Source organism: Macaca thibetana, chromosome 13 (assembly GCF_024542745.1).
Source record: "Macaca thibetana thibetana isolate TM-01 chromosome 13, ASM2454274v1, whole genome shotgun sequence".
Lineage (NCBI taxonomy): Eukaryota > Metazoa > Chordata > Mammalia > Primates > Cercopithecidae > Macaca > Macaca thibetana.
Genome location: NC_065590.1, coordinates 78,288,707 through 78,312,787, shown reverse-complemented (window position 1 = coordinate 78,312,787; position 24,081 = coordinate 78,288,707). Strand labels below are relative to the sequence as shown.

At 40.3% G+C, this 24,081-nt stretch overlaps 1 protein-coding gene across 1 annotated transcript in view; it reads left to right on the top strand.

Annotated features, from left to right (window-relative positions):
- Window positions 1–15,772, top strand: part of WDR43 (WD repeat domain 43) — a 254,939-nt gene extending 239,167 nt beyond the window's left edge. The window contains exons 13-19 of the mRNA XM_050753988.1: window positions 2,372–2,458; window positions 3,767–3,798; window positions 5,433–5,496; window positions 8,386–8,499; window positions 9,236–9,305; window positions 14,022–14,071; window positions 14,172–15,772. Coding sequence (XP_050609945.1) covers window positions 2,372–2,458; window positions 3,767–3,798; window positions 5,433–5,496; window positions 8,386–8,499; window positions 9,236–9,305; window positions 14,022–14,071; window positions 14,172–14,354 — 600 coding nt within the window. The 3' untranslated portion in view covers window positions 14,355–15,772. The remainder of the gene's footprint in view (window positions 1–2,371; window positions 2,459–3,766; window positions 3,799–5,432; window positions 5,497–8,385; window positions 8,500–9,235; window positions 9,306–14,021; window positions 14,072–14,171) is intronic.
- The last annotated feature ends 8,309 nt before the right edge of the window (window positions 15,773–24,081 follow it).

Below are 24,081 nucleotides of genomic sequence, written 5' to 3'. Positions count from 1 at the left end.
TATTTATATAAAAATTCTGGAAAAGCAGACCAATATATAGTTCATTAGCTGCCTGGAATGGGCGTGGAAGGAGGGATACATTTAAAGGGACCCAAGGAGACCCGAGGGTGATAACAGTGTTTATTTTTATCATAGTATTTGTTTCATGGGTAAAGAGTATGTCAAACTGATCAAGTAGTACACTTTAAATATGTGGTGTTTATTATGCTTCATGTGTACTGCAGTAAAGTTGTAAAAGAAAAATCTTGTCTTCAACACCACCTTTTTAGTAGTTGTAACTATGGCTTGCAGGTTTGTTTCTTTACATATATCCTTGCAGAAATGAATGAGGCTGACTTCTCTGTTTATTATCATTTCACTTAGTTTGGGATAACGTATTTTTATTTGCTTATTTTAAATTAGAAAATCATTACTATAGAGCCTTGGTCTTTAGTGGGCATGGAAGTATCCAAGAGCTTGTTAAAAATTCTTGTGCCCTACAGTTTGGGATAACTTCTAAATAGCTAGGCCATACTTTTTTGTCTGCACCATTCTGGTTTATACCTCTCATCTTGGTATAATTAATAGTGACTCCTTCCATTCACAGAAGTGTCCCAGTTTGGACAAGAAATTATATGATCATTCTCTATTTAGAGCACTTGTGGTTTTCACAAACCTCCTGTCTTTGAACCTTCCATTATGTTTCAGTCCTTTCTGGTTTCTCGGTATACATAATGGAGAACAAGTTCAGGGTTCTTTAGGGTTGTATTCATTGACCTGATGCGCTGCCACTCTATTTGGCCATTTAAGACAATGAAGCCTGGTGGTCTGGGTAACCATCTTGTGAAAATTGGAGACCTAATTTACAAGAGCATGTTGTACATCAAAAGATAATTTGTAGACTAGTTCATGCAGAATGTTTCCTATAGCCTCTAGATCATTGGAACTTTGTGCTGTTATTTATAATGAAGAGATGGTTTGAGGAGTATTTAGTGTCATCAAGCACCTCTTGAATTGTTAAAGTTAATATCAGCATAGTTTGTTTTGAATCTTGTATTCTGGTTATTTGAAAATGAAAATTTAGGTTAAGATGATTAAATCAGTATAGTCTATCCCTCAGTTCTTCAGTAATGATGTATAAAATGTTTTATTTCTTTTGCATAAGAAACAAACTATATAATTGTGTCAGTGGTAGTTTTTAAATAGTACTTGATGGTTTTAGAAGGGCTTAGTGTAAAGATAGCTTTACAAGCAAATTAAATCCATAGGGAATTCTGAAAAAATATTTTAGGAACTGTTAAAGTAGGTTGGAAACCAGGCATGGTGGCTCATGCCTGTAATCCTTATATTTTGGGAGTCTGAGGCAGGAGCTTTGCTTGAGCCCAGGAGTTTGAGACCAGCCTGGGCAACATAATGAAACCCCAGCCCTACAAAATAAAAATTTAAAAACTAGCTAGGCATAGTGGTGTGCCTAGCTACTCAAGAGGCCGAGGCAGGAGGATCCCTTGAGCCTGGGAGGTCGAAGCTGCAGTGAGCTGTGATCATGTCAGTGCACTCCAGCCCAGGCAGCAGAATGAGGACCCTGTTTCAAATACATACATTAATAGGTTGGAAACTAACTTTCTCTATTTTTGCCTTTTGGTGCCACTGCTGTTTGTATTCTGAGCACATTTATAGCAACAACCATCACCAAAAAATACATATACCATTAGAAAGACTCTCTGGGACTAAACTCTTTCAAAAGGACCCTAATTTTCACCTTCTACTTCTATAAAGCATGTGGGGCTTGAAGAAGGTGAACAACCTGCCCCAGAAGATGTGCTTCTAAGGGGCAAGACCAGAACTGATCTGCTCTGTGTCCTTTGCTGTAACCCAGTGTGGAGACTGGGTCTCTACCATAGACGTACCCTTAAAGGATTTTGATTCAAGCTCTCATTATGTCATCTTTTGATTGGCGTAAAATTTTACCAAAAATTTGACACCTAATTTAAAAGGATTTCTTGCTTTATGAGTAATTTTACTGTTTTGCTCACTCTAGGGGGGATACAGCTCAAATTTCATAAAATGGAGGTTTGGGAACATCTCTAAAGTGGCGTATGTCTGTATTCAAATGTCTAGAGATGTTTTAATAAAACACAAAGAAGTAAAATTACTTCAGTAATGAAGTAAATTTACTGATACCCAAAGACTGTGCTTGTCTGTTAACCACAGGACATAATATAACATACTCCATTCAGTCCCTCCAACCTTTATTTTTGCTGAATTCTGTTTGTAGTTTATTGCCTTGGTCTTAAATGATGTAAAGAATTCATTTTTACAGATTTTTTTTTTTCCTGTAGTGTCCTTGGTTTTTGAGTATGCTCATCTTAATAATCCTTTTATTTTCTCACAGAAAGTACTTCAAACTAGGAATGTAAACCTTATAAAGAAGACTGTATTAAGGATGCCCCTGCATACTGTTATTCCATTGTTACAAGAGGTAACTGACTGCTTTTTTCATTTTAGCATCCTAATGCCATGAGTTAAATGGAAAATTCAGTAGTTAGAGAAATGGATTTGTAATATGTCAGGACAGATGGCATTTAGAGTGAATAATGGATGAAATAAAGTACTTTAGACAAAAAAAAAGTGAAATGATTAATTCCTGGGGCAGTGAAAGGAAATGTCATTGGCAGTTTTACCTTTATTCTGCTAATGGCTGTTGTGTGTCTGTTTACCTGGAGGCACTTGGAACTTGTGGCACAGAATGCTGTTTGTACGGGATGTTATCTACATGGGAATAATTTTTGTAAACACCCCAACATAAAGCTCCCAAATTCTCATTTTGGTTTTTCCCATTATGTCCTGTGAGGTACCTTAACCTAACACCGAAACCGTTTTTATATGTGTTGATTTTCTTAATCACAGATGGGTTGTTAATCTCTGTGACTGGCAATATGGAATTGGAGGTGGGAGGACTGCTTGAGCCCAGGAGTTTAAGACTGTAATGCGCTACGATTGTACCTCTGAATAGCCACTACACTCTAGCCTGGGCAACATAGCAAGACCCCCTCACTTTTTTTTTTTTTTTTAAAAGTATGCATAATTTCACTGAAACTTGCCCTACAAGAGTGGGTATAAATTTTAAAAAATTAGGCCTAAAAATAGAGTGTATTCTTTGTAATTAGAAATTATACTTGGATTCCATTTGTCTAACATGCTGCTGAAGTATTTTGCAAGTATAGTTATAGTATTAACATGTGGACTGGTGTACTGTTATTGGTGGGGAAAACTGCGTACCTAAAAAAGCAGTGTCTTGTATAGAAAAGGTTGATCATATGTTTTTGTAATACTACCTACTATAAAAATTTGCCTAACCTTGATTTTTTTCTTTGTATTTAAAAATTGAGATATAATTCACATAGCATAAAATTTAACTCTTTTAAAGTATACATTTTAGTGTTTTTCAGTATGTTTGCAAGTTATGCAATTGTCACCCCAAAAAGAAATCCTGTATCTATTAGCAGTCACTCTCCATTCTTCCTTCTCCCAGTTCCTGGCAATCACTAAGCTGTTTTCTGCCTGTGGATTTGCCAGTTCTGGACATTCCTTCATATAAGTCCTATCCTAGACTTTTATCAGCTAATTACTCTGATTTTGGGAATGTGTTCGTAAACTATATTATGCTGGTTTAAAATAGACTACTTATTAGAATAATAATTTCTCAGTATTGTCATTGTGTCATAGGAATTGACAGCATTGGTTGCGTCTGAAGTGCTGTTGTTAATAGTGTTTTTTTCTTCCTTAGCTTACAAAGAGGTTACAAGGACATCCTAATAGGTAAGATTAAACAGGTGACTTAAAAACAGTGTTGTCTGACAGCATGAAATTAAATATTAGGTGGTTCTGATTTCTAACTAATAAAACTTTTTTTTTTTTTTTTTTTTTTTTTTTTTTTTTTTTGAGACGGAGTCTCGCTCTGTCGCCCAGGCTGGAGTGCAGTGGTATGATCTCGGCTCACTGCAAGCTCTGCCTCCCGGGTTCATGCAGTTCTTCTGCCTCAGCCTCCCGAGTAGCTGGGACTACAGGTGCCCGGCACTGCTCCCGGCTAATTTTTTGTATTTTTAGTAGAGACGGGGTTTCACTGTGTTAGCCAGGATGGTCTCGATCTCCTGACCTCGTGATCCGCCCGCCTCGGCCTCACAAGTGCTGGGATTACAGGTGTGAGCCACCGCGCCTGGCCAGTAAAACTCTTTAAATGTCAAATATTAACCCCCTGTCATCTCCCTTATTTTAAGTTGAATGATTCTTATTCTTAGTGTTTTATTATAGTTTTCTTTTGGAGAATGCCTAAATAGATATTTTAGCTTTATTAGCAGGTCATTTAAATGATTAGTCTTATTTTATTTAATAACTTAGTGTTGATGTCACAAAATAGCTGCTTATAGTACCTGCCGAACCTCTGATAGCTGCTTAAGACTCTGCAAAAATATATTTTAGCTAAAAGACTAAATATTGTGTCTTTTTTCTTGATAATCTGATCAAACATTTAAATAAGATGACACCTTAAAGATCCTAAGCTTATAATATATTATCATCAGTATCTAGATAGTAAAATATGTAGGTTTTCTTATAAAAAATTTTTTTCTCATGGGCTGCATAACCCTTCCGAGCTCACAAAGGAGGAAAACTAAATAATTCATTAATTGTGATTGTTTTTTGCACACTTTTGGTCTGTATTTGCCTTTTAATGTTAATAGAGGACTGCTGTTCTTGACAGAATAGGTTTTTATGTTTATCGTTAACATAAAATGCAAAACCAGTTGAACTCAATTTGGATGAAGATTACTGCCCTCATATCAGTTAATTATGAAGCAAAGCATGGGTTTTATTTATTTATTTATTTATTTATTTTTTGAGACAGAGTCTTTCTCTGTCACCTAGCCTGGAGTGCAGTGGCGCAATCTCGGCTCACTGCAAGCTCTGCTTCCTAGGTTCACGCCATTCTTCTGCCTCAGCCTCCCGAGTAGCTGGGACTACAGGCACCTGCCACCATGCCCGGCTAATTTTTTTGTGTTTTTAGTGGAGACGGGGTTTCATCATGTTAGCCAGGATGGTCTTGATCTCCTGACCTTGTGATCCGCCCACCTTGGCTTCCCAAAGTGCTGGGATTACAGGCATGAGCCACCGCGCCCGACCTTATTCTTGAACTGTTATAGAGGAAGGGGTTTTTGTCCTGTTCTCTGATGTGGCCCCCAATCCCTGCCCAAGATCTATGACACAGATCTCAGATAATCTGAAAGAGAAAACAGAAAGTGATATATACACAGTGATAATATTTATTATAGTCATCTTCACAGAGCAACATTTATAGATCTTCGCTTGTCTGTCTGGGTTTTTGTAATAGCTCAGTTGAATTTACTTTTGAATTTGTGAACATCAGTTTACTTGGGTTTTGTTTTGTTTTTCCCCAGTGCTGTGCTAATGGTTCAGTGGCTAAAATGTGTGTTGACAGTTCATGCATCATACCTGTCCACGGTGAGTCTTTTCCGCTTCAGTTGCCAAGTATGAATAGTTTGGCTTTGATAAGGATTGTAAACTTTGACAAGTATGGCTGAACAAAACCATCCTTTCCCCATCTGTCCTTCAGCCTTTAGATGCTTCCTTTAGAGATTTTGTTTTACTCCAGGTGCAATGACACGAGCCCTTTCATGATGTCACTGTTGTGGCCTTTTATAAATTGGCCTCTCCCTGCCCCCCTCCGATTTAAAAATTAGCATGTATTCTATAGAGATGTTTACAAATACAGAAAGGAGAAAAGTTATATAATGGCGTACTAGGATTTAGATGTTTTTCTATACACACACACACACACACACACACACACACACACACACACGGCAAGTTTTAAATGTTTTTATACATGCTAACATGTCTGTCCTGCCTTGCCCCAGGAGGATAAACTGTAGTTAATGGTAACAGTAACATAAATAAATATTTACTACCTGACAATTTGCTGGTGCTTCTGTCAGCTCTTGATTGCCTATGCAAATAGAAGAGGGAAAGCAACACCAGAAAAAAAAAAATTTGTATTCATAATATGAGTTGGGTTCTTTGCCACATCATTACATCTGTTATATTTTAAGCTGGAAATGAAAGTATTCAATTCTTTTTCTTTATCTAGTGTTTTACATTAAGTTTTAAGTTTTTAGTGGATAGTTGTAAAAAAAATCCTGAATTGTTCTTTAAACTGTAGCTCTTCTTAACACAGTCGCACCCAGCTCTTGCCTTGTTGCACTCCCTTGTTCTCTGTCACTGGCTCGTTTGCCTTCAGTGGCTTGAATTAGGAAAAACTTGGTTAATCTGCTTTGAGGTCAGTAGTTTGTTCTTTGTGTGTCTGGGGAGAACTCGGTAAGATGCTGGAATGGCGTGGAGACAACAGTAAGGATGGATACTGGGTCTCCCAACCTGTAGGATTCTTGGGAGGTGACCTGGGAGCTCTGGTAAGAGGGTGGCCGAGGGGTATTACAGTTGCATGAACGATCCCAGCAGATGTCGGATCTTAGGAATCTGGATGGCAAATGGGGCAACACTAATGTGGCCTCAGTTACTTGCTTAGAAGTGAGGAGAGACCAGGAGGCCTTGTAGTGAAATCTTTTCTGGAATCAACTCCTGAGGTATAACTATCAGAATAGTCGTGGTGTAACATTCAAGGTCATGGCAGAACAGACCAAAGAATGGTATAGGGAGGGCCCCTCAGCCCGTAGCAGTTATCGAGGAAACCATGTTTTTCCTAGCTCTTTTCCTTCATTTCTTCCTTCCTTTGCAGATATTTTTAAGTGCTTTCTCTAAGCCAAGGGCTATGCCAGGCATGGGAATTCAGCACTGTACAAAACACTCTGGTCCCCATCTTCTTGGAGCTGATAGTCTGACCAGGGACACAAAAGGGAGGTGATAAATTGGAATGCAGTCACCTTAAACCTTGCTTTACTAATTTTCATGTCTGTCTGCTGTTTAAAGTTAACATTTGAATGAAACACTTATTTACTAAAGTATCAGAAACAGGAGTGCAGGGAAAGGCTAATCAGGGGTAAAGAGTGGGGTCCCTTTTTCTGTAGTGCTACAGGGACAGATGAAAGCATGTCCTGGGGGTAGGGGGTGAGTTGGGGAAGCCAGCATTGTTCTTTTTTTGTTTTTTCTTGAGACGGAGTTTCGCTCTTTTTGCCCAGGCTGGAATGCAATGGCACGATCTTGGTTCACCGCAACCTCCGCCTCCTGGGTTCAAATGATTCTCCTGCCCCAGCCTCGCAAGTAGCTGGGATTACAGGCATGTACCACCACGCCCGGCTAATTTTTGTATTTTTAGTAGAGATGGGGTTTCTCCATGTTGGTCAGGCTGGTCTCGAACTCCCGACCTCAGGTGATCTTCCTGCCTCAGCCTCCCAAAGTGCTGGGATCACGGGTGAGCCACTGCACCCAGCCGCTAGCATTGTTCTTAGAGCCCAGAGATGGGAGGAAAATTAACCAGATGCAGGTGTTTGAAGGCAGTGGGACAGGAAGACCTTTGTTCTGGACTTCCAAATGGCTTCCTTTAAAAAGAGGCATTTATATTTTTCCAGTTGCTTTTTATAGTTGATCTAGGATAGAAAAATTATGGCCATGATGGTTTCCTTTCATAATGTTAAAAATGATCATCTGTGTGAAAACAGAGAGAGCAAGGGGCCTTTAAGATTTTATGAGAAAGGCAAATTACCATTGTTTTATTCCTCAACGAACCTGAAGGAGCCAGGCCTTTATCAGTCGTGTTGTGTTCCAAATGTAACAGCAGTATTCTCAATACAAAAGACTCCGACGAGAGCAACATGGGAGCAAAAAAGAGAGTGTTCTACTTTGATTTTGTAAGCATGCTTCAGAGGACTCATTAACAGGAAGTATATTTAAAATGCAAAAGGTCAGCTTTGTACTGTGTTCTACTGGTCTCTGGGAGCTGGGAAAAGGTTTCTCTACCTCTTTGGGCCTTATAGTAAGGGTAGATAATATGTTAGCATCAGAGGATAAGATTCAGAGGAAATCTGGAGGTATGTGGTAGAGGCATTTTTAATTTCCTGTCTACTTTATACTGGATATTGGCCTTATCTGAAATAATTCGATCAATACAGAAAAGTCCCACCTTGCAGTTTCACTCTCTTGCACTTGTATCATTGTTTTTTTATAAGACTATTATTTTTTCCTCTTAGGACATTGAGGGTCTTCTGTGAAAATTCGTGATGTTGTTAGGCTGTGTTGCAAGTAGCCACTGCCACTGGAAGTACTTGTAAGCAGATGTGTGTGGTGCAGTGGCTAAATACTGAGGCATAGCTGAGCATGATTTGCATGTTTGTCATCTCTAATATGTTAATAGTGCCAAATGATCATTTTTTTCTCTAGTTGCCTGACCTGGTACCCCAGCTGGGGACGCTCTACCAGTTAATGGAAAGCAGAGTCAAAACTTTTCAGAAACTTTCACACCTTCATGGAAAGCTTATTCTTCTGATTACACAAGTGAGTAAATTGTATTGTTCTTGGCTAAAACTTTTGGATATGGTAGGAATGGAGAGAGGAATAGGGATCATTTTGAGACAGGGTCTTGCTCTGTTGCTCAGGCTGCACTGCAGTAGCGTGATCATAGCTCACTGCAGCCTTGCTCAGGTGACTCCCGAGTAGCTGGGACTACAGGGATGCACCACCATGCCTGGCTAATTTTTAAATTTTTCGTAGAGATGGCGTTGCCCAGGCTGGTTTTGAACTCCTAGGCTCAAGGGATCCTCCCACCTTGACGTCCCAAAGTGCTGGAATTACAGGCGTGACCCACCACGCCTGGCTGAGAGCTCCCTGTTTCAATAAGAAATTGGTAAATCAGGATCTAGTCTTTAACTTGGAAAACTTATCAATTTGACAGTAAGAAAGCTTAGTTGTGCCTATTTCAACTTTTACTCAAATTTTTTTCTCACTGTTGTGTTTCAATTGTTATACAGTTAGTAAGTTACAGGGTATTTATACAGTTAAAATTCTGGCACAGAAGGATATTCTAATCACCTCAGAGTTTTTCAGCTTTACAGAGTAATTCTTTCTCTCTTGTATCTGAAGGATTTTTTTTTTGCTCTGTATTGTGTGAAAGTCCTCCATTACGGTGGTGGAGGGTGAGTTAGTAGCAGTGGGAAGGTTAGGAATCCTGGTGGTTGTGATACTTGGGATATGCTTACACTCTACTTCAGAACAGTACTTCATCTTCTTCCAGGTAACAGCATCAGAGAAAACAAAGGGAGCACCTTCCCCTGGACAGAAGGCAAAGTTGGTGTATGAAGAAGGTAAAGATTGGGGGCATGGGATGGAGTCTAGAATTACAACATTCAGTTTTCAGTGACTGAGTTCTGTTATCTTTGTGGAAACATCAGTGTAAGATCTTCCTTTGGCGCCGGGCGCGGTGGCTCAAGCCTGTAATCCCAGCACTTTGGGAGGGCGAGACGGGCGGATCACGAGGTCAGGAGATCGAGACCATCCTGGCTAACACAGTGAAACCCCGTCTCTACTAAAAAATACAAAAAAAAAACTAGCCGGGCGAGGTGGTGGGCGCCTGTAGTCCCAGCTACTCGGGAGGCTGAGGCAGGAGAATGGCGTAAACCCGGGAGGCGGAGCTTGCAGTGAGCTGAGATCCGGCCACTGCACTCCAGCCTGGGCGACAGAGTAAGACTCCGTCTCAAAAAAAAAAAAAAAGATCTTCCTTTGGCAAGCCTCCTCTAATTAAAATAGGCAAGTCCATGGCAAAAGTCTGTGGTTGATCAGATAAGAAAAGAAAAGGCACAAGTATAATACAATGACAAAAAGGGCATTAGGTATGGAAGAGATTTTTTCTTTTTTTTTTTTTTTTTTAAGACAGGGTCTCAGGCTGTTGCCCAGGTTGTAATGCAATGGCGTGCTCACAGCTCGCTGCAGCCTCGATCTCCTGGGCTCAGTGCAGTCTTCCTGCCTCAGCCTCCTGAGTAGCTGGGACTGCAGGCGTGCTACCACCATGCCTGGCCAACTTTGAGATTTTTTGTCAAGACAGAGTTTCACTATGTTGCCCAGGCTGGTCTTAAACTCTTGGGCTCAAGTGATCCCAACGTGCTTGGATTACAGGTGTGAGCCACCGTGCCCAGCCAGGTATGGAAAAGATTTAAATAGAAGAATACTATATGAACAAACTTAGTGTTAATACATTTAAAAATCAAGGTGGTATAGTTAATTTTTAAGGAAACATTAATGACCAAAATTGACTTTAAAATAAAAAGTTTGAAAAAGCCAGTAGCTCTAAAATTGACTTTATAAAACCTCTCACAAGATACGCCCAGAAATTTTGAAGGTTATTTGATCAAGCCTTCAAAGAACAAGTCTTTTTTTTTGTTGTTTTTGACAGGGTCTGTCTATTGCTCAGGCTGGAGTGCAGTGGCTCGAGGTCGATCATAGCTCACTGCAGCCTCAAACTCCTACACAAGCAATCCTCCTGCTTTAGCCTCTAGAGTAGCTGGGACTGCAGGCTTGAGCCACTGTGCCTGGCTAATTTTTTTTTTTTTTTTATTAAGGTAGAAATGAGGTCTCTTTGTTGCCCAAGCTGGTGTTGTGCATGTGGCCTCAAAAACAGTCTTCTCGCATCAGCTTCCCAAAGTGCTGGGAATAGAAGCATGACCCACAACACTGGGCTGTCTTTTTTGTCATGTACTAACAATTTAGTCATTTTATGAGCCAAGTAGAATCTTGATAACAAAACCTGGAAATGTCAAAGAGAGAACATTTTAGATCATCCTCAAATATCCTGAGTAGCAAATTGATCGTAGATGTAGAGTTACAGCTAGACCAATGGATTGGCATAGTTACCCCTGAAAAACCCGTAGCTCTGTGGACTCTTGGTGTATTAATTGATGGTGTGTATTGTCTCATTGTGGAGAAGATAGCCTGCTCAGTAAATCGTTAGAAACACGGTAATTTACATGGAACAAAAAATTTTACCATCATCACATCACACATCACATTCCATATTGTGAGAAATGGAGAAATTTAAAAGAGTAAAAATGGTCAGGTGTTGGCCATGATTTGGGAAATGGGAACTCATGCTGTGGTGGGAGTATGTGTGCATTCTTATTAGAGAGCAACTTTGTAATCTCAAAGTTTGCAGTTTGCATATCCTTCCATTCATCGGGGGCAGTCCCAAAGTGATCCCAAAGTGCTTGGATCCCGAAGTGCTTTTGTGTGTCCCAAGGACCAACACTTCTCCAAGTATGAACAGACGACCTATGGGGATGCCCGGAACTCTTCGAGAGGCTCATGATGTCCTCCACCTTTCAACCAGTCTTCTGTGGGAGGCTAGATTTTCTTCATATAGTTCAAATAAAACAACATATCCAAAAAATAGAATGCAGAAGCAAATATGAGAAGTTCGTAACAGTGCCACTCTACTTAGTAGAATTTGTTGTTGTTGTTTTGGAAATTCCATTTTTCAATTTTAGTATATGTGTTGCCGAAGTGAGCACAGAAATACCATTTTTCACTAAAACATTATTTATGTTAACATGTAATGGATGGGCATTTGTAAACAGATTAAATATTCTTAAATTTAAAAATTGAATTTGAATGTGATAAATATAGGTAGACTTTTCCCACATAACCAAAAACTTTTTGGAGCCCTCAGTTTTTTAAGAATGTGAAAACATTTTAAGGCTAAAAGTCTTGACAACATAGCTTTAAAACATAAATGTAAAGAGATTATATAAGTATGTTCATTACAGCCTTTATAATTAAGAAAAAGACTTGTAAACAACATAATTCTTCATTAGTGGGAGCATGTTTAAAATAATTTATTCCTTTAGCATAACACTACTTTAGCCAGAGTGCCTGGAGTTGAGGTCGAGTTAACATGCATAAGTTTGATTACAAAATCAAGTCATAAAATGATACCTTCTGTATAGCATCGTATAATTGTAAAGGATTAGTACGCAAAATAAGGGTGGCTTGAACATAAGCTCCGCGATACTGTAACGTTCGGTTTGGTAACTGAGGTGGCTACTAAATGACTAACGGGTGGTTAGTGTAGACAGCGAAGCCGGACAGAGGGATGAGTTACCTCTCCGGCCGTGCGGAGCCAGATAGCATGACACTTCACCATGCTGCACATAACAGCACACAATGGAAAACTCAGAAATCCTTAATTTGTTGTTTTGTTTTGTTTTGTTTTGTTTTGTTTTTATTTTTATTTTTATTTTTTTTTTTGAGACGGAGTCTCGCTTTGTCGCCCAGGCTGGAGTACAGTGGCCGGATCTCAGCTCACTGCAAGCTCCGCCTCCCAGGTTCACGCCATTCTCCTGCCTCAGCCTCCCGAGTAGCTGGGACTACAGGCGCCCGCCACCTCGCCCGGCTAATTTTTTTGTATTTTTTAGTAGAGACGGGGTTTCACCGTGGTCTCGATCTCCTGACCTCGTGATCCGCCCGTCTCGGCCTCCCAAAGTGCTGGGATTACAGGCGTGAGCCACCGCGCCCAGCCAGAAATCCTTAATTTGTTACATTTTCCGTTTGATAGTTTTGGACTGCAGTTGCCAAGGGAAACTGAAACTGGGGAAAAGGAACACATATTGGGGGAACTGCTGTATAAGTCTTTCGTGAATATGTACATGTGTAATTCATGGGTAATATAATGTATATGTTATAACAGCATACTGAGGAATGAGAAGCTCACAATAGTGGTTTCTTTTGGGGAATGGTCTTAGGGAGATGGGCATGTAAGGGAACTTCATCTGGAGATAATGATTTATTTTCTTAAGAAAAAGTAGATAGAAGAAGGATGTTAGAATGTCTTAAAAAATAGGAACCCCATTCTATGATAACATTAGCACACCTAACGAAATCAATTCCTTAGTTTTATCCAATGCCCAGTTTATCTTCATCTTTCTCCAGTTATCCATAAAATACCCTTTAAAGCGGTTTTTCCCATACTAGACTCGAGTTGTGCATCATGGGGTTGAATCTGGTTACTGTGTTTCTGAAGTCTCTTTTTAGTTTTTAAGAACTCCCCTTTTCATGACATGGACTTCGCTGGAGACTGGGAAGTGTATTTCACAGAATGCCCCACCTTGTGGTTGTGGATTTGCTTCCTTTTGGCTTCTTTTAGTTTGCTCCTGTAAGCTACAGTTCCTTTAAACTGAATGTGAGGTCTAAAGGTTTGATTAGATTTTATTTTTGGAGGGGTTGCATCAATGCTCATCACTCATATTATATCACACCAAGAACCACATTGTGCGTGTTCACAGTTTTTTCCTCTCCATTGTGAGATACATTGTCCTTAGTGCTTAGAAAATAATCTAGCTGTGTTAATTTTTTTTAATGTTTGAGTGTTTACCCCCCCCAACAATCATACATCTAATTTATCAGTTGCTAATATTACATTGTTAGTACTTTGTGGATTAAAAATAATGCTAATTCTTCCATAAGCCAGCTTTTCTGTGTTGAAGTTTTCCTCATCCACTGGGGCTATTTGGTGGCCCTGATATGGCTTAGTATTTTAAGATGAGATTTTTGTAAGGGGTTTGGCTAGTTGGTTTGGCCCAGTGAGATCTTGAAGGAATAATATAATGAATATACCTTTATATATGTAAGAATAAATTAGCCAGGTGTGGTGGCTCACGCCTGTAATCCCAGCACTTAGGGAGGCAGATGTGAGCGGATCCTTTAAGTCCAGGAGTTCGAGATTGGCCTGGACAACATGGTGAAACCCCATCTCTACCAAAAGTTAGCTGGATGTGGTGACTACTCAGGAGGCTGATGCAGAAGCCTGAGGCTTGAACCCGAGAGGCAGAGGCTGCAGTGAGCCAAGATCGCTCCACTGCACTCCAGCCTGCAAAAAAAAAAAAAAAAAATTAAAGTTATGTCTTAGTTGGATACTTGCTAAATGTAAATAATATTTCTAAAAGTAAGTTCAGGAATCTGGTTCTGTTTATTTTCCAGGCTATACCCTCTGTTTTCTTCTAAAATTAAGACTGGATTTTTTTCTCCCCTTACAGAATCTTCTGAAGAGGAGTCTGACGATGAAATAGCAGATAAGGACTCTGAAGTGAGTGATTTGTTTGCTGTATGTACATCAGCCTGTATATCCTCATAGTCTGTAAGAATGAGGCCTTCATGAATGCTTTCCTTGTTGGTATTTCTACTAGGATAATTGGGATGAAGATGAGGAGGAGAGTGAAAGTGAAAAAGATGAGGACGTTGATGAAGAGGAAGATGAGGATGCTGAAGGAAAAGATGAAGAAAATGGTGAGGACAGAGATATAGCAAGTGAAAAAGAATTAAATGGAGATTCTGACTTAGATCCTGAAAATGAAAGTGAAGAAGAATGAAGACAGCAAAGCAAGCCGGTCAAACCATATAAACTCTGGCTCACCTTGCCCAGTGGTGAGGGTTGCCTCTGTGCCAGGATGCCAAGGACCGCTGCACATTTCCAAATTCACAGCGGTGGATCCCATGCCACTTTGCTGTCCTGAGCACCCCAGACTTGACTGTGTAAATAAGAGTGTTTCATTCAAATGTTAATAAACTTTACACAGTATATAGACACATTTTCTGCAATGTACTGACATCAGTGTCCAATATATGGTATATTTTTATAATATAATATCCTAGTCTGATTGGTTATATCAAGAATTGACAAGTGCAGATAAAGACCTTTCCCATAGGAGTTCAAGAACTGGACTGTTGTGAAGGAGTCAGCTCTTATCTCAGGTTGGTATCTTTCATCAAATCCAGATGCAAAGCAGCACTAGTGAAAATTTTTTTAATTTAGTACATTTAATTTGATACATTTTCATAAAATATGAAGGGATAACTAAAAACTGAAGTGAAAATGATGGTAATTAAAAAAAATCATCAGTATCCCTAGTTTATGTATTAACTGTGATAATCTGACATGAGTCAGATTGAATATTTGGAGTGCTTCCCCAAAATAACCACTTATTTTTTAAGCTGTCATGTGAAGTATTTTTTTTAAAACAAAACAAAAATTATGGTCATTAAAAAAGCTAGATTAGCCTTATTAAGGATTTTTCTTGACTGCAAATTGCTTGTAAAGAATCATCAGTATATAGATTAGAAGTGCTCATTACCTGCAACTTTTAAAAAAATTCAGTTATAGCTGCTTTTGAAGAGGTTTTCATTTTATTTAAATTACTAATGGATCAAAGAACAATTGTTTATTTTTTCTCTTTGGTTTTAGATATTAATGATAACCTTGTTGGAATTTTTTTCCAAAGAAAATATTTTTATAATTAAATAATTTAATGTTTTCCTTCCTTTTCATTACCTACTCTTGGCAGTGTTAGGGTATCTGTTTACCTTCAAAATGATAAATCTCACTCAAGATTTTTTATGTATGTATAAATATTTTGGTGTGCTACAAAAGCCTTTGCAAATTATCAGTAGTTTTTTTTTTTTTTAAAGAATGAGCCGATATTGGCTTAGTGCTCACTAGGGAACATGCAGATGGAAGCTCACCTATAAGAAATGGCTGGACAGATGGATTTATTTTTTCCCACCTGTGAATATGTAAAACAAAACCATTATCTTTGAGGGACTTTTTAATACCAATGACAGAACAGAGATTTGTGTGCTCAACTTAAGAGCCAGAGCCATATAAGCATCTTGGGAAAGCAAGTTTGAACCAGCTGCTGGTGTAATGTACAGTTATATTTGTCTATAAATGGAGCTGTTTATGGCAATTTAATACCATTCTCTTTGTAAAGTGAATAAATATTCATCTTTACCCAGTGCTTGTCTTGTGGTATATGTAGAAGAATACAGCCACATGTTTGGGCTTATGGTGTGAAGGTTTTTAAAAAGCAATTTTGCTCCCCTGGCATTAAATAGGTAAATGCTTTCAAAGCTTGTGGATAACCTAGAATTTGCAACGAAGTGAAAGAATCAAGACATTTGTGTTAGTCTAGTGTCAGCTATAGGTTGACACTAGACTATCAACCTATAGTCTAGGTTGATTCTTCATGCATTCCCACTTGGCTGGGTTGTGACTTTCAGAACCCAGGGCTGTAGTGACAGTAAAGAAAGAGATATGTGCTGGTAAATTCAGTCCTGTACTGGTAACCAACACTTGGCTTATGAGTCCGATTTCCCTTATACCTAACTCTGCCTAAAGAAGTAAATGATGACAAACCATATGGTAATTTCTAATTATTTTTTTGGTTTAGAAAAATCCAGAGTTAAATGAGGCTTGTTACAAAAAGAATCTTCTATTTTTAGAGTATTTCATTGTCTTTTTCCTGTGTGTGTTTTCTTTTTTGAGATTAATTTTTCTTCCCAACTTTTCATTTTGAAAAATTTCAGCCCTCCAACCACAATCAAGTCAGTCATCATATATTGTAATTACTTGTCATATTGCTCTAATAATTCAGAATAGTCACCCTCATCCTGTGTGTGTGTGGATTTTAATATTTAAATGAGTCCACATAAATTAAGCCGTGTTGTAGAATGTCCTACATTGTGAATTTGTCCAGTTGTTTCCTTATGATTAGATTCTGGTTTAAATACTTTTTGGTAGCAATCCTAAAAAGGTGGTGGTATTTGAGATGAATTTTTAAAAGAGAATTATTTGGGTATAAATGAATATGAGAAGGTTTTAATGTGAGTAGATGTCAGGGCCTCAGGTTTGGGGGTTTTGAAGCCGTAGTAGAATGGTTAATACTTCTGGTGAGGCTCAGAAATTGGGACTTCATAATGGAAACATTGGGTGCATTGATATATCTGGGGTTGTTATAATTCCATTGGAGGTTAATGCCCAACGTGCTACATTCATTCATTCAGCAAGTGCTTCTTGATTGCCTACTCTGTGTCAGGGATTATTTAGTAGCTTGATGTATAACCATTGAACAGCAGCAGGGGAGGATATCTGCCTTTGAGAAGCTGACATTCTACCAGGGAGATGATGGCCATAAACAATGTATGAGTGAGTAAATGCCAACCTTTTTGGCACCAAGGACTGGTTTGGTGGAAGACAGTTTTTCCACGAACCGGGTGGGGCAGGGGATGGTTTCAGGATGATTCAAGTACATTACATTTATTGTGCACTTTATTTCTAATATTATTACATTGTAATATATAATGAAATAATTATACAACTCACCATAATGTAGAATCAGTGGGAGCCCAGAGCTTGTTTTCTTGCAACTACACAGTTCCATCTGGGGGTGATGGGAGACAGTGACAGATCATTAGGCATTAGATTTTCATAAGGAGCATGCCATCTAGATCCCTCACAGTACAGCCCTCCTATGAGAATGAAATGCCGCTGCTGATCTGACAGGAGGTGGAGCTCTGGCAGTGATGTGAGTGATGGGGAGCGACTGTAAATACAGATGAAGCTTTGGCTGACCCTCCACTCACCTGTTGTGCAACCCAGCTCTTAACAGGCCACGGACCTATGTTAGAAGGTGGCAACGGACAGGTGGAATAGCAGATTAAGGAGGCTGGGAGTTAGGGTGAGGGAGTGCTGGTTGCAGAATTAAATACATGATCAGGGTAGGGTTTATTGAGAGGGAGAGATTTGAATATAGACTGGGAAGAGGTGTCTGGGAAGTAGGTATCTGGGGAAGAGAAAAGAGCTTGAGTCTAAGGTCCGCATGAGCCTGCTGTATGGAAGACTGAGAGGCGGTCCATGTGGTACACAGTGAGAAAAGGAGATTAAAGCAGAAGGTAGCGAGCAGTCAGGTTGTGTAGGGCCTTGAGGCCATTGTAGGAACTGTCTTATGCTGACTGAGAGTTTGAGAGAGTGACATGGTCTGCCTTCTGTGTTAAGAATTCAGTATCATCCTGGCTGTTGTGTTGAGAAAGCACTGAAGGACAGTTTCTTGAAAGGCAGAAACTGGTAATGTGCTTTTAGAGCAATCCAGGGAAGAGGCGATGGTGACTTGGGCCAGGGTGGTATTGGAGTTGGAAAGAATTGGTTGACTTCTGATATGTGGAAGTTAGAGCTGATGGGATTTCTTTTGAGATGTGCAAGGAAGCCAGAAAGCAGGTATGATTCACAGGTGCTTTTTGCTAGCACCTGGATGCTGCTGTGGGTGGAGTGGGTTTGTGAGGGGAGATCAGGAACTGAGTTCTGGACATGTTGAGTTATAGATACCTATTAGGCATGCAGGTACACACCCACGTAACTTGGGGGAGAGATTGGATGGAGGTAGTAATTTGGTGTTGGCATAGATGTGACATTAAAGCCGTCCAAGACTGGGTGAGCTTCCCAAGGGCGTGGTCTGAATAGAGAAAGAGCCCCCAGGCCTGGCCCTGGGCAGGAGCGGGGACCCCAGGGATCCCAAGAAAGAGTGACAGTGAGGTAGGAGGAACTGATATTTGTTCTACTCTCTTCAAATTTGAATTCCCTTTTTTTGTTTGTTTGTTTTTGTTTGTTTTTTTTTTGTGTGGAGACAGGGTCTCGTTCTCACCCAAGTTGGAGTGCAGTGGCATGATCATGCTTCCCCAGTTCAAGTGATCCTTCCACCTCTCATCCTCTTGAGTAGCTGGAGCTAGAGGTGCACACCACCTTGCCCGGCTAATTTTGGTATTTATTTTGTAGAGATTAGGTTTTGCCATGTTGCTGGTCCTAAACTCCTAGGCTGAAGTGATCCTCCTGCCTTGGCCTCCCAAAGTGCTTGCTGGGCGTGGTGCTTAGGTGCAAGCCACCATGCCTGGCCAGATTTGAATTCTTGCCATCCCTTAGCTGTAGTTTCTTTCAGTTGTAATTTGTAAGATAACTGGTAAACCCACCCAGGCAGCAGTGGCTTTTTCGATGCTCCTCCTGTGACCATTTGTGATCATGTCTTTGAAGACAACTCAGGCATAAAATTAGATTTAATTTTAATCAAATGTAGTTAGCCTTTGACTTTTGTGGCACCTCAGCACTGTCCTTATGCTGACCAAATTGTGCAGTGGATCACAAAGCAGTGGCAGAATGAGAAGCCGTAGCAGTGTAACAGGATTAGCAGGTGTCATTCAGACAGAGGACGCCTGGTGTGGACAAAGCATGGGGTGGGGTGGGTAGTGCTTCATCTTCACATGGTGCCAGCTGACTCTGTGTGAGGACACTGGGTTGGCTGTACTCATCCATACTATAACTTGTGTTCATATGTGTGTGGGTAACTTCTAATATGAAAATATTTCTGAGGAAAATAAATAGCTGGGCATGATAGCAGACGCCTGTGGTCCCACAACAATTATAAGTCATTGTGTAGAAAGCAGTGCAAAATAAAGTTTGTTTGGATGTCATCTGAGAAATCCAAAGGTTGAAAATTACCACTTTAAAATGGCCTGGCATATCCTAGGTAATTGTGGCTCAAAGGGAGAAGAAATAATCTTTCGGGTGCTGAAGTTAGAAAGGGCTTTTAAAGGGAAATAAAAACGAGGTAATGAAAACATGTTGCCCCGGGCTTGCCCATGGCCCTGTTGTAGTTTAGTTTGTTAGAGATTCCTCCCCGACCTAGAGCTGTCCAGAAAGTTCAACAGAGACTGGAAGCAGCCCTGAAATTGAGCGAGGACTTAGCAGCTCCCTTAGTTGGTCCTGTGTGGTCATGATGTTCCAAAGCTGGACCAAAGCTTTGCAGATTCAGAAACTTCAAATTTTGTTCTTGTCTCTAGAGCTGATGCAATTTCACAGAGTCGAATCGCTAACCAGGCTGCCAAGAGAAATTGTGTTGCATGTTGTTTGTATTTGTGACAGGTAACATTCCTCTCAGTGGAGCAGGATGTTCCCGTTGGGTGGTGACAGTTCTTTGTACTCAGGAGAGTCGCATAATAAACCAGTTTCGTAATTGGAAGATTGTGTTTGGAACACAGTGTGGAGTAAGAGAAATGAACTGGATGGCCTTTGTAGCTGGTGGTGTGGACAAGTCTGGCCTGTCTGTACTGACAGGGTTGGAGTTCTTGGCTCCGTTGTGTGTTGTGCTACGTCCTCTTACTGCCTGCTAACCACTCTCCTTTTGTTAACAGGAATTGTTAAAAAACAGTTGACTGGCTGGAATGTGGATGTTTTGTCTCCTCAGGCACCCACTTAGGGTTGCTGGTCAGGGTGCTTTCTCATAGTTTAGGGATAGCTTGCTGGTGAGCATGGGTACCATAGGAATATGATTATACCTAAAAAACAAACTGGATAGATTCAGCCAGACTTTGACCTTGTTAATTCATGACTCAACCTCGACAAAGGCCTCTCCCTTTTTTCTGTGGCAAAATATACATAACATTTACCATGTTAATCATTTTTAAGTGTACAGTTCTGTGTCATGAAGTATAGTCACATTGTTGTGCAACTGGCAGAGTCTCTCAATTGGTGACTTTTGTGGTTTGATGAGGTACAAGAAATAAAAGGAGGGCAGACAGGAATGCAAGTCAGTCTGTTGTGAGAAGAGACTACACTGGGGTCCAGAAGCTGAGTGCTAGTTCTGGGTCCACACCACAGCGTGGCAGTGATAACACAACTTCTTTTTTCTGGAGTGTGACAGGAGAGTAACAGCAGTGCCACGGGTCTCATGGATGCTGTAAGAACCCCATGGATCTGCGTCTGTGGGTACACGTTGAACATCAGAGTGCAGCGCCTGGCTAAGGGATTATTTTCAGAGCAGTTAATTGTTACATGATAGGAGAATAAGTTCTAACGGAAATTCCTTTTTGTCTTTGGCGTTATCAAGAAATCCAGACATAGCCTTATGGGTGGACACGGTTCCCCTTTCCAAAGGTGAAAAAGGGAACTTAATACAATCTTTTTTTAAAAAATAAGACTGTAAAAATCTATTGTTTTGAAAGCCAGTGACATGTTCATTGAGGAAATTTTGGCAAAGAAGGAAAATAAAATCATATGACAGAGATAACTATGATGGTTTGGTGTGTCTCCTTTTAATTTTTGTCTTTGCATGAATACACATGCTTTTCTTAGGAAACTGGAATCAATACATACTCATTTTATCATCTTTCACACAGTATCATTGTCAATTATCCTTTGAAATCATGTTTGTGATTCTCACTATTCTGCCCATATTATACTTTCACTGTTCTCATGTTTTAATATGTTGTAGGTAATGCTAGAGGGAACATTCTCGGACACATTTTGTATTTTTCTTAAAATGTATCCTTACGAGATATTTCTAGGAGTAGTGTTACTGAGAAAAATGACATACATACTCCCTTAAGACTTAAAAAATATACCAAAATCCCCTTCCAGAAAGGTTCCATCAATTTTAGGCTCCATATGCGTGTTTTTATTTCCATTTCATCATGACTCACTTTAACTACTTTTTTTTTAATGTTCATTGCCATTTGTATTTCTTCATTGTGGGTTTAGATCCTGGTCCATGCTTAAAAAGGCATTGTCTTGTTTACCTATAAAGTCTTTATAAAAGAGAATCATTCCTTTCCAAAGATATGCCACAAATATTTTCCACGGTTTGCCTTTTCATTTTTTTGACATTACTTTCTTTTTCTTTTGAGACAGAGTCTCACTCTGTCACCCAGGCTGGAGTGTAGTGGCATGATCTCGGCTCACTGCAGCCTCTGCCTCCCGAATTGCAAGCAATTCTCCTGCCTCAGTTTCCTGAGTAGCTGGGATTATAGTTGCCTGCCAACATGCCTGGCTAATTTTTGTATTTTTAGTAGAGATGGGGTTTCACCATATTGGTCAGGCTGGTCTCGAACTCCTGACCTCAAGTGATCCGCCTGCTTCGGCCTCCCAAAGTGCTGGGATTACATGTGTTAACCACTGCACCCAGCTGATACTATTTTCCTTTAAACTTTAAGCTTAAAAAAAGTTCCTTTTCTGAAACCAGGCAGGTATTTCTTGCATTTTGTTCTCGTCTCTCTCGTTATCTCTGTGTGTGTGTGTGTGTTTATATTTTTTACACTTTAGTAAACTGTGACTTTTCAGTGCATTATGAAATCATTAAAGTGGGTTGCAGCCACCACTTTTTAAAGAAGAAAATGTAATTAAAATAGGATATGCCAGTGCATTGCATGTACTTAAGAGTAACTTGTTTTAGGGGGTACACAACGTAAAATGTGTTCTTGTGCTAAGGCAGTTGAAAGCTGCCTCTGATCTATACGGAGTTCTTTTTGGTGTGTCTTGTGCGATGAGGCTCTAACTTGGGATTCACACACACACGCACAGCCCGTTTTCTGCACACTGGATTATTCTTTCCATCCTGCACACTTGTGCTTGCTTGATTACGGTGGGATCCTAGTCTGTTTCAGCACTATCCATTCTGTTCCATTGCTCTGTCTTGACAATACATTATTTTTAACTTTGGGGGCTTTAGAATTCACTTTTATTGTTGGTGTCTTTATACCTCTTGAAATATTTTCCTAAATGTCTCTTGCCTTTTCCTTCTCCCACTTTGCTAAGTAAAGATTATTTGGTTGTAAGAAACAAAAATTGGGGCATTTAAGCTAAACAAGTGTAATTACAATTTCAAAGAATTGTCAGGGTGCCCAGAGACAGCTTGGCTGCAGGGAGGATTACAGGAGACAGAACCTTGAGGGCTTTTGTGTAGTCTCTTTTTTTTTTTTTTTTGAGTCTTGCACTGTTGCCTGGGCCGGAGCAAGATCTTGGCTCACTGCAACCTCCGCCTCCCAGGTTCAAGCGATTCTCCTGCCTCAGCCTCCCGAGTAGCTGGGATTATAGGTGCCCGCCACCACGCCAGACTAATTTTTTGTATTTTTAGTAGAGATGGGGTTTCACTATGTTGGCTAGGCTGGTCTCGAACTCCTGACCTCAAGTGATCCACCTGCCTCAGCCTCCCAAAGTGCTGTGTGGTCTCTTAACTGCTGCCTTAGAGTTCCTGCTGTCGTTTGGCTGCCTGACTGTTCCTGAGGTTATGATGTTATCATCCAGCCACTTGCCGATTCTTAGGAGAGCTGGGAATTCTCTGCTGTCTTAGATCCAGCCCTCTCCCCACACCTTTCTCCATCTGCTCTATGCCCTTGGAGGCTGAGTTCCACTGATGGCATCCGCTCAACTCCCTTGCTGGAGATTGGAGGGTGGGAGGCCACGCGGTCAGAGTCTACATTCCCCTGCTGAGCTCTCAGGGCTGTGGTTTGGTGGGGACCGCCCTGGTCCTCTGGCTGTGCCCTTCACTCTGGCTGGAAGTCCAGTGACAATTTCCTTCTTTTGGTCGCTTTCTGCCTGTGCCAGAATGCCTCACTCTCCCCTGTAGGCTCCCTTAACTCCACTCACACTGTTTTAAGTACTGTAGTCCCTTTATAAAAATCTGTTAGCTCTGCTTAAAAGTGTTTGTTTCCTGCTGGGAGCCTGAGCCAGTCCACACTCCCAGTTCCTGGGAGGAACATCTGATTGACTGCATTTTGGTTCAGGTGTTCATCCTAGCCCAATCACCCCTGCCTGGGCTGGGGTCACACGGCACTGGTGACTGCCAGGAGCCTTGTGAACAGCGCAGTTTTCATGCTAGAATAGTTTGTTTCATTGGGAATTGAGCTGGGAATGTGAGCTGCCTCACAGCTGTTAACATTTAAAAAACACATTTATTTTTATTTTTTAAAGTTGTAAAATATAAAATCTACCATTTTAACCATTTAAAGTACACAGTTCAGTGGCAGTGAGCACATTCACGCTGTGTATCACCACCATCCGTCTCCAGAACTTTCTCATCCTTCCACACTGAAACTCCGTATCCATTAAACAATGAACTCTCCCTCCAGCCCCTGGTAACCACCATTCTTCTTTCCTGCTCTATGACTGACTATTCTAGGAAGCTCATTAAGAAATGCATATTAATTAGACAAGTAATATAGAAGTACATTCTTGTAAAAAAGATGTAAACATGACACCTAAGGATAGACTAACTATGCCCATCACCTGGGCTGCTTCCAGCTTAGTAATTACATGCAGAGGCTACCATGGTTGCTTTAGAGTTTTGGACTCGAAGTCGTTCCTGTGAATCTGTATATATACAGGTGTGCTCTTAGAAAATAAGTGATTTCTTTCCCCCACATAAATGGTATACTGTATGTAGCATTCTGCAACTTGAGCTTGCTTTTGTTGTTTTTTTTAAAACCTAATATATTTTGGAG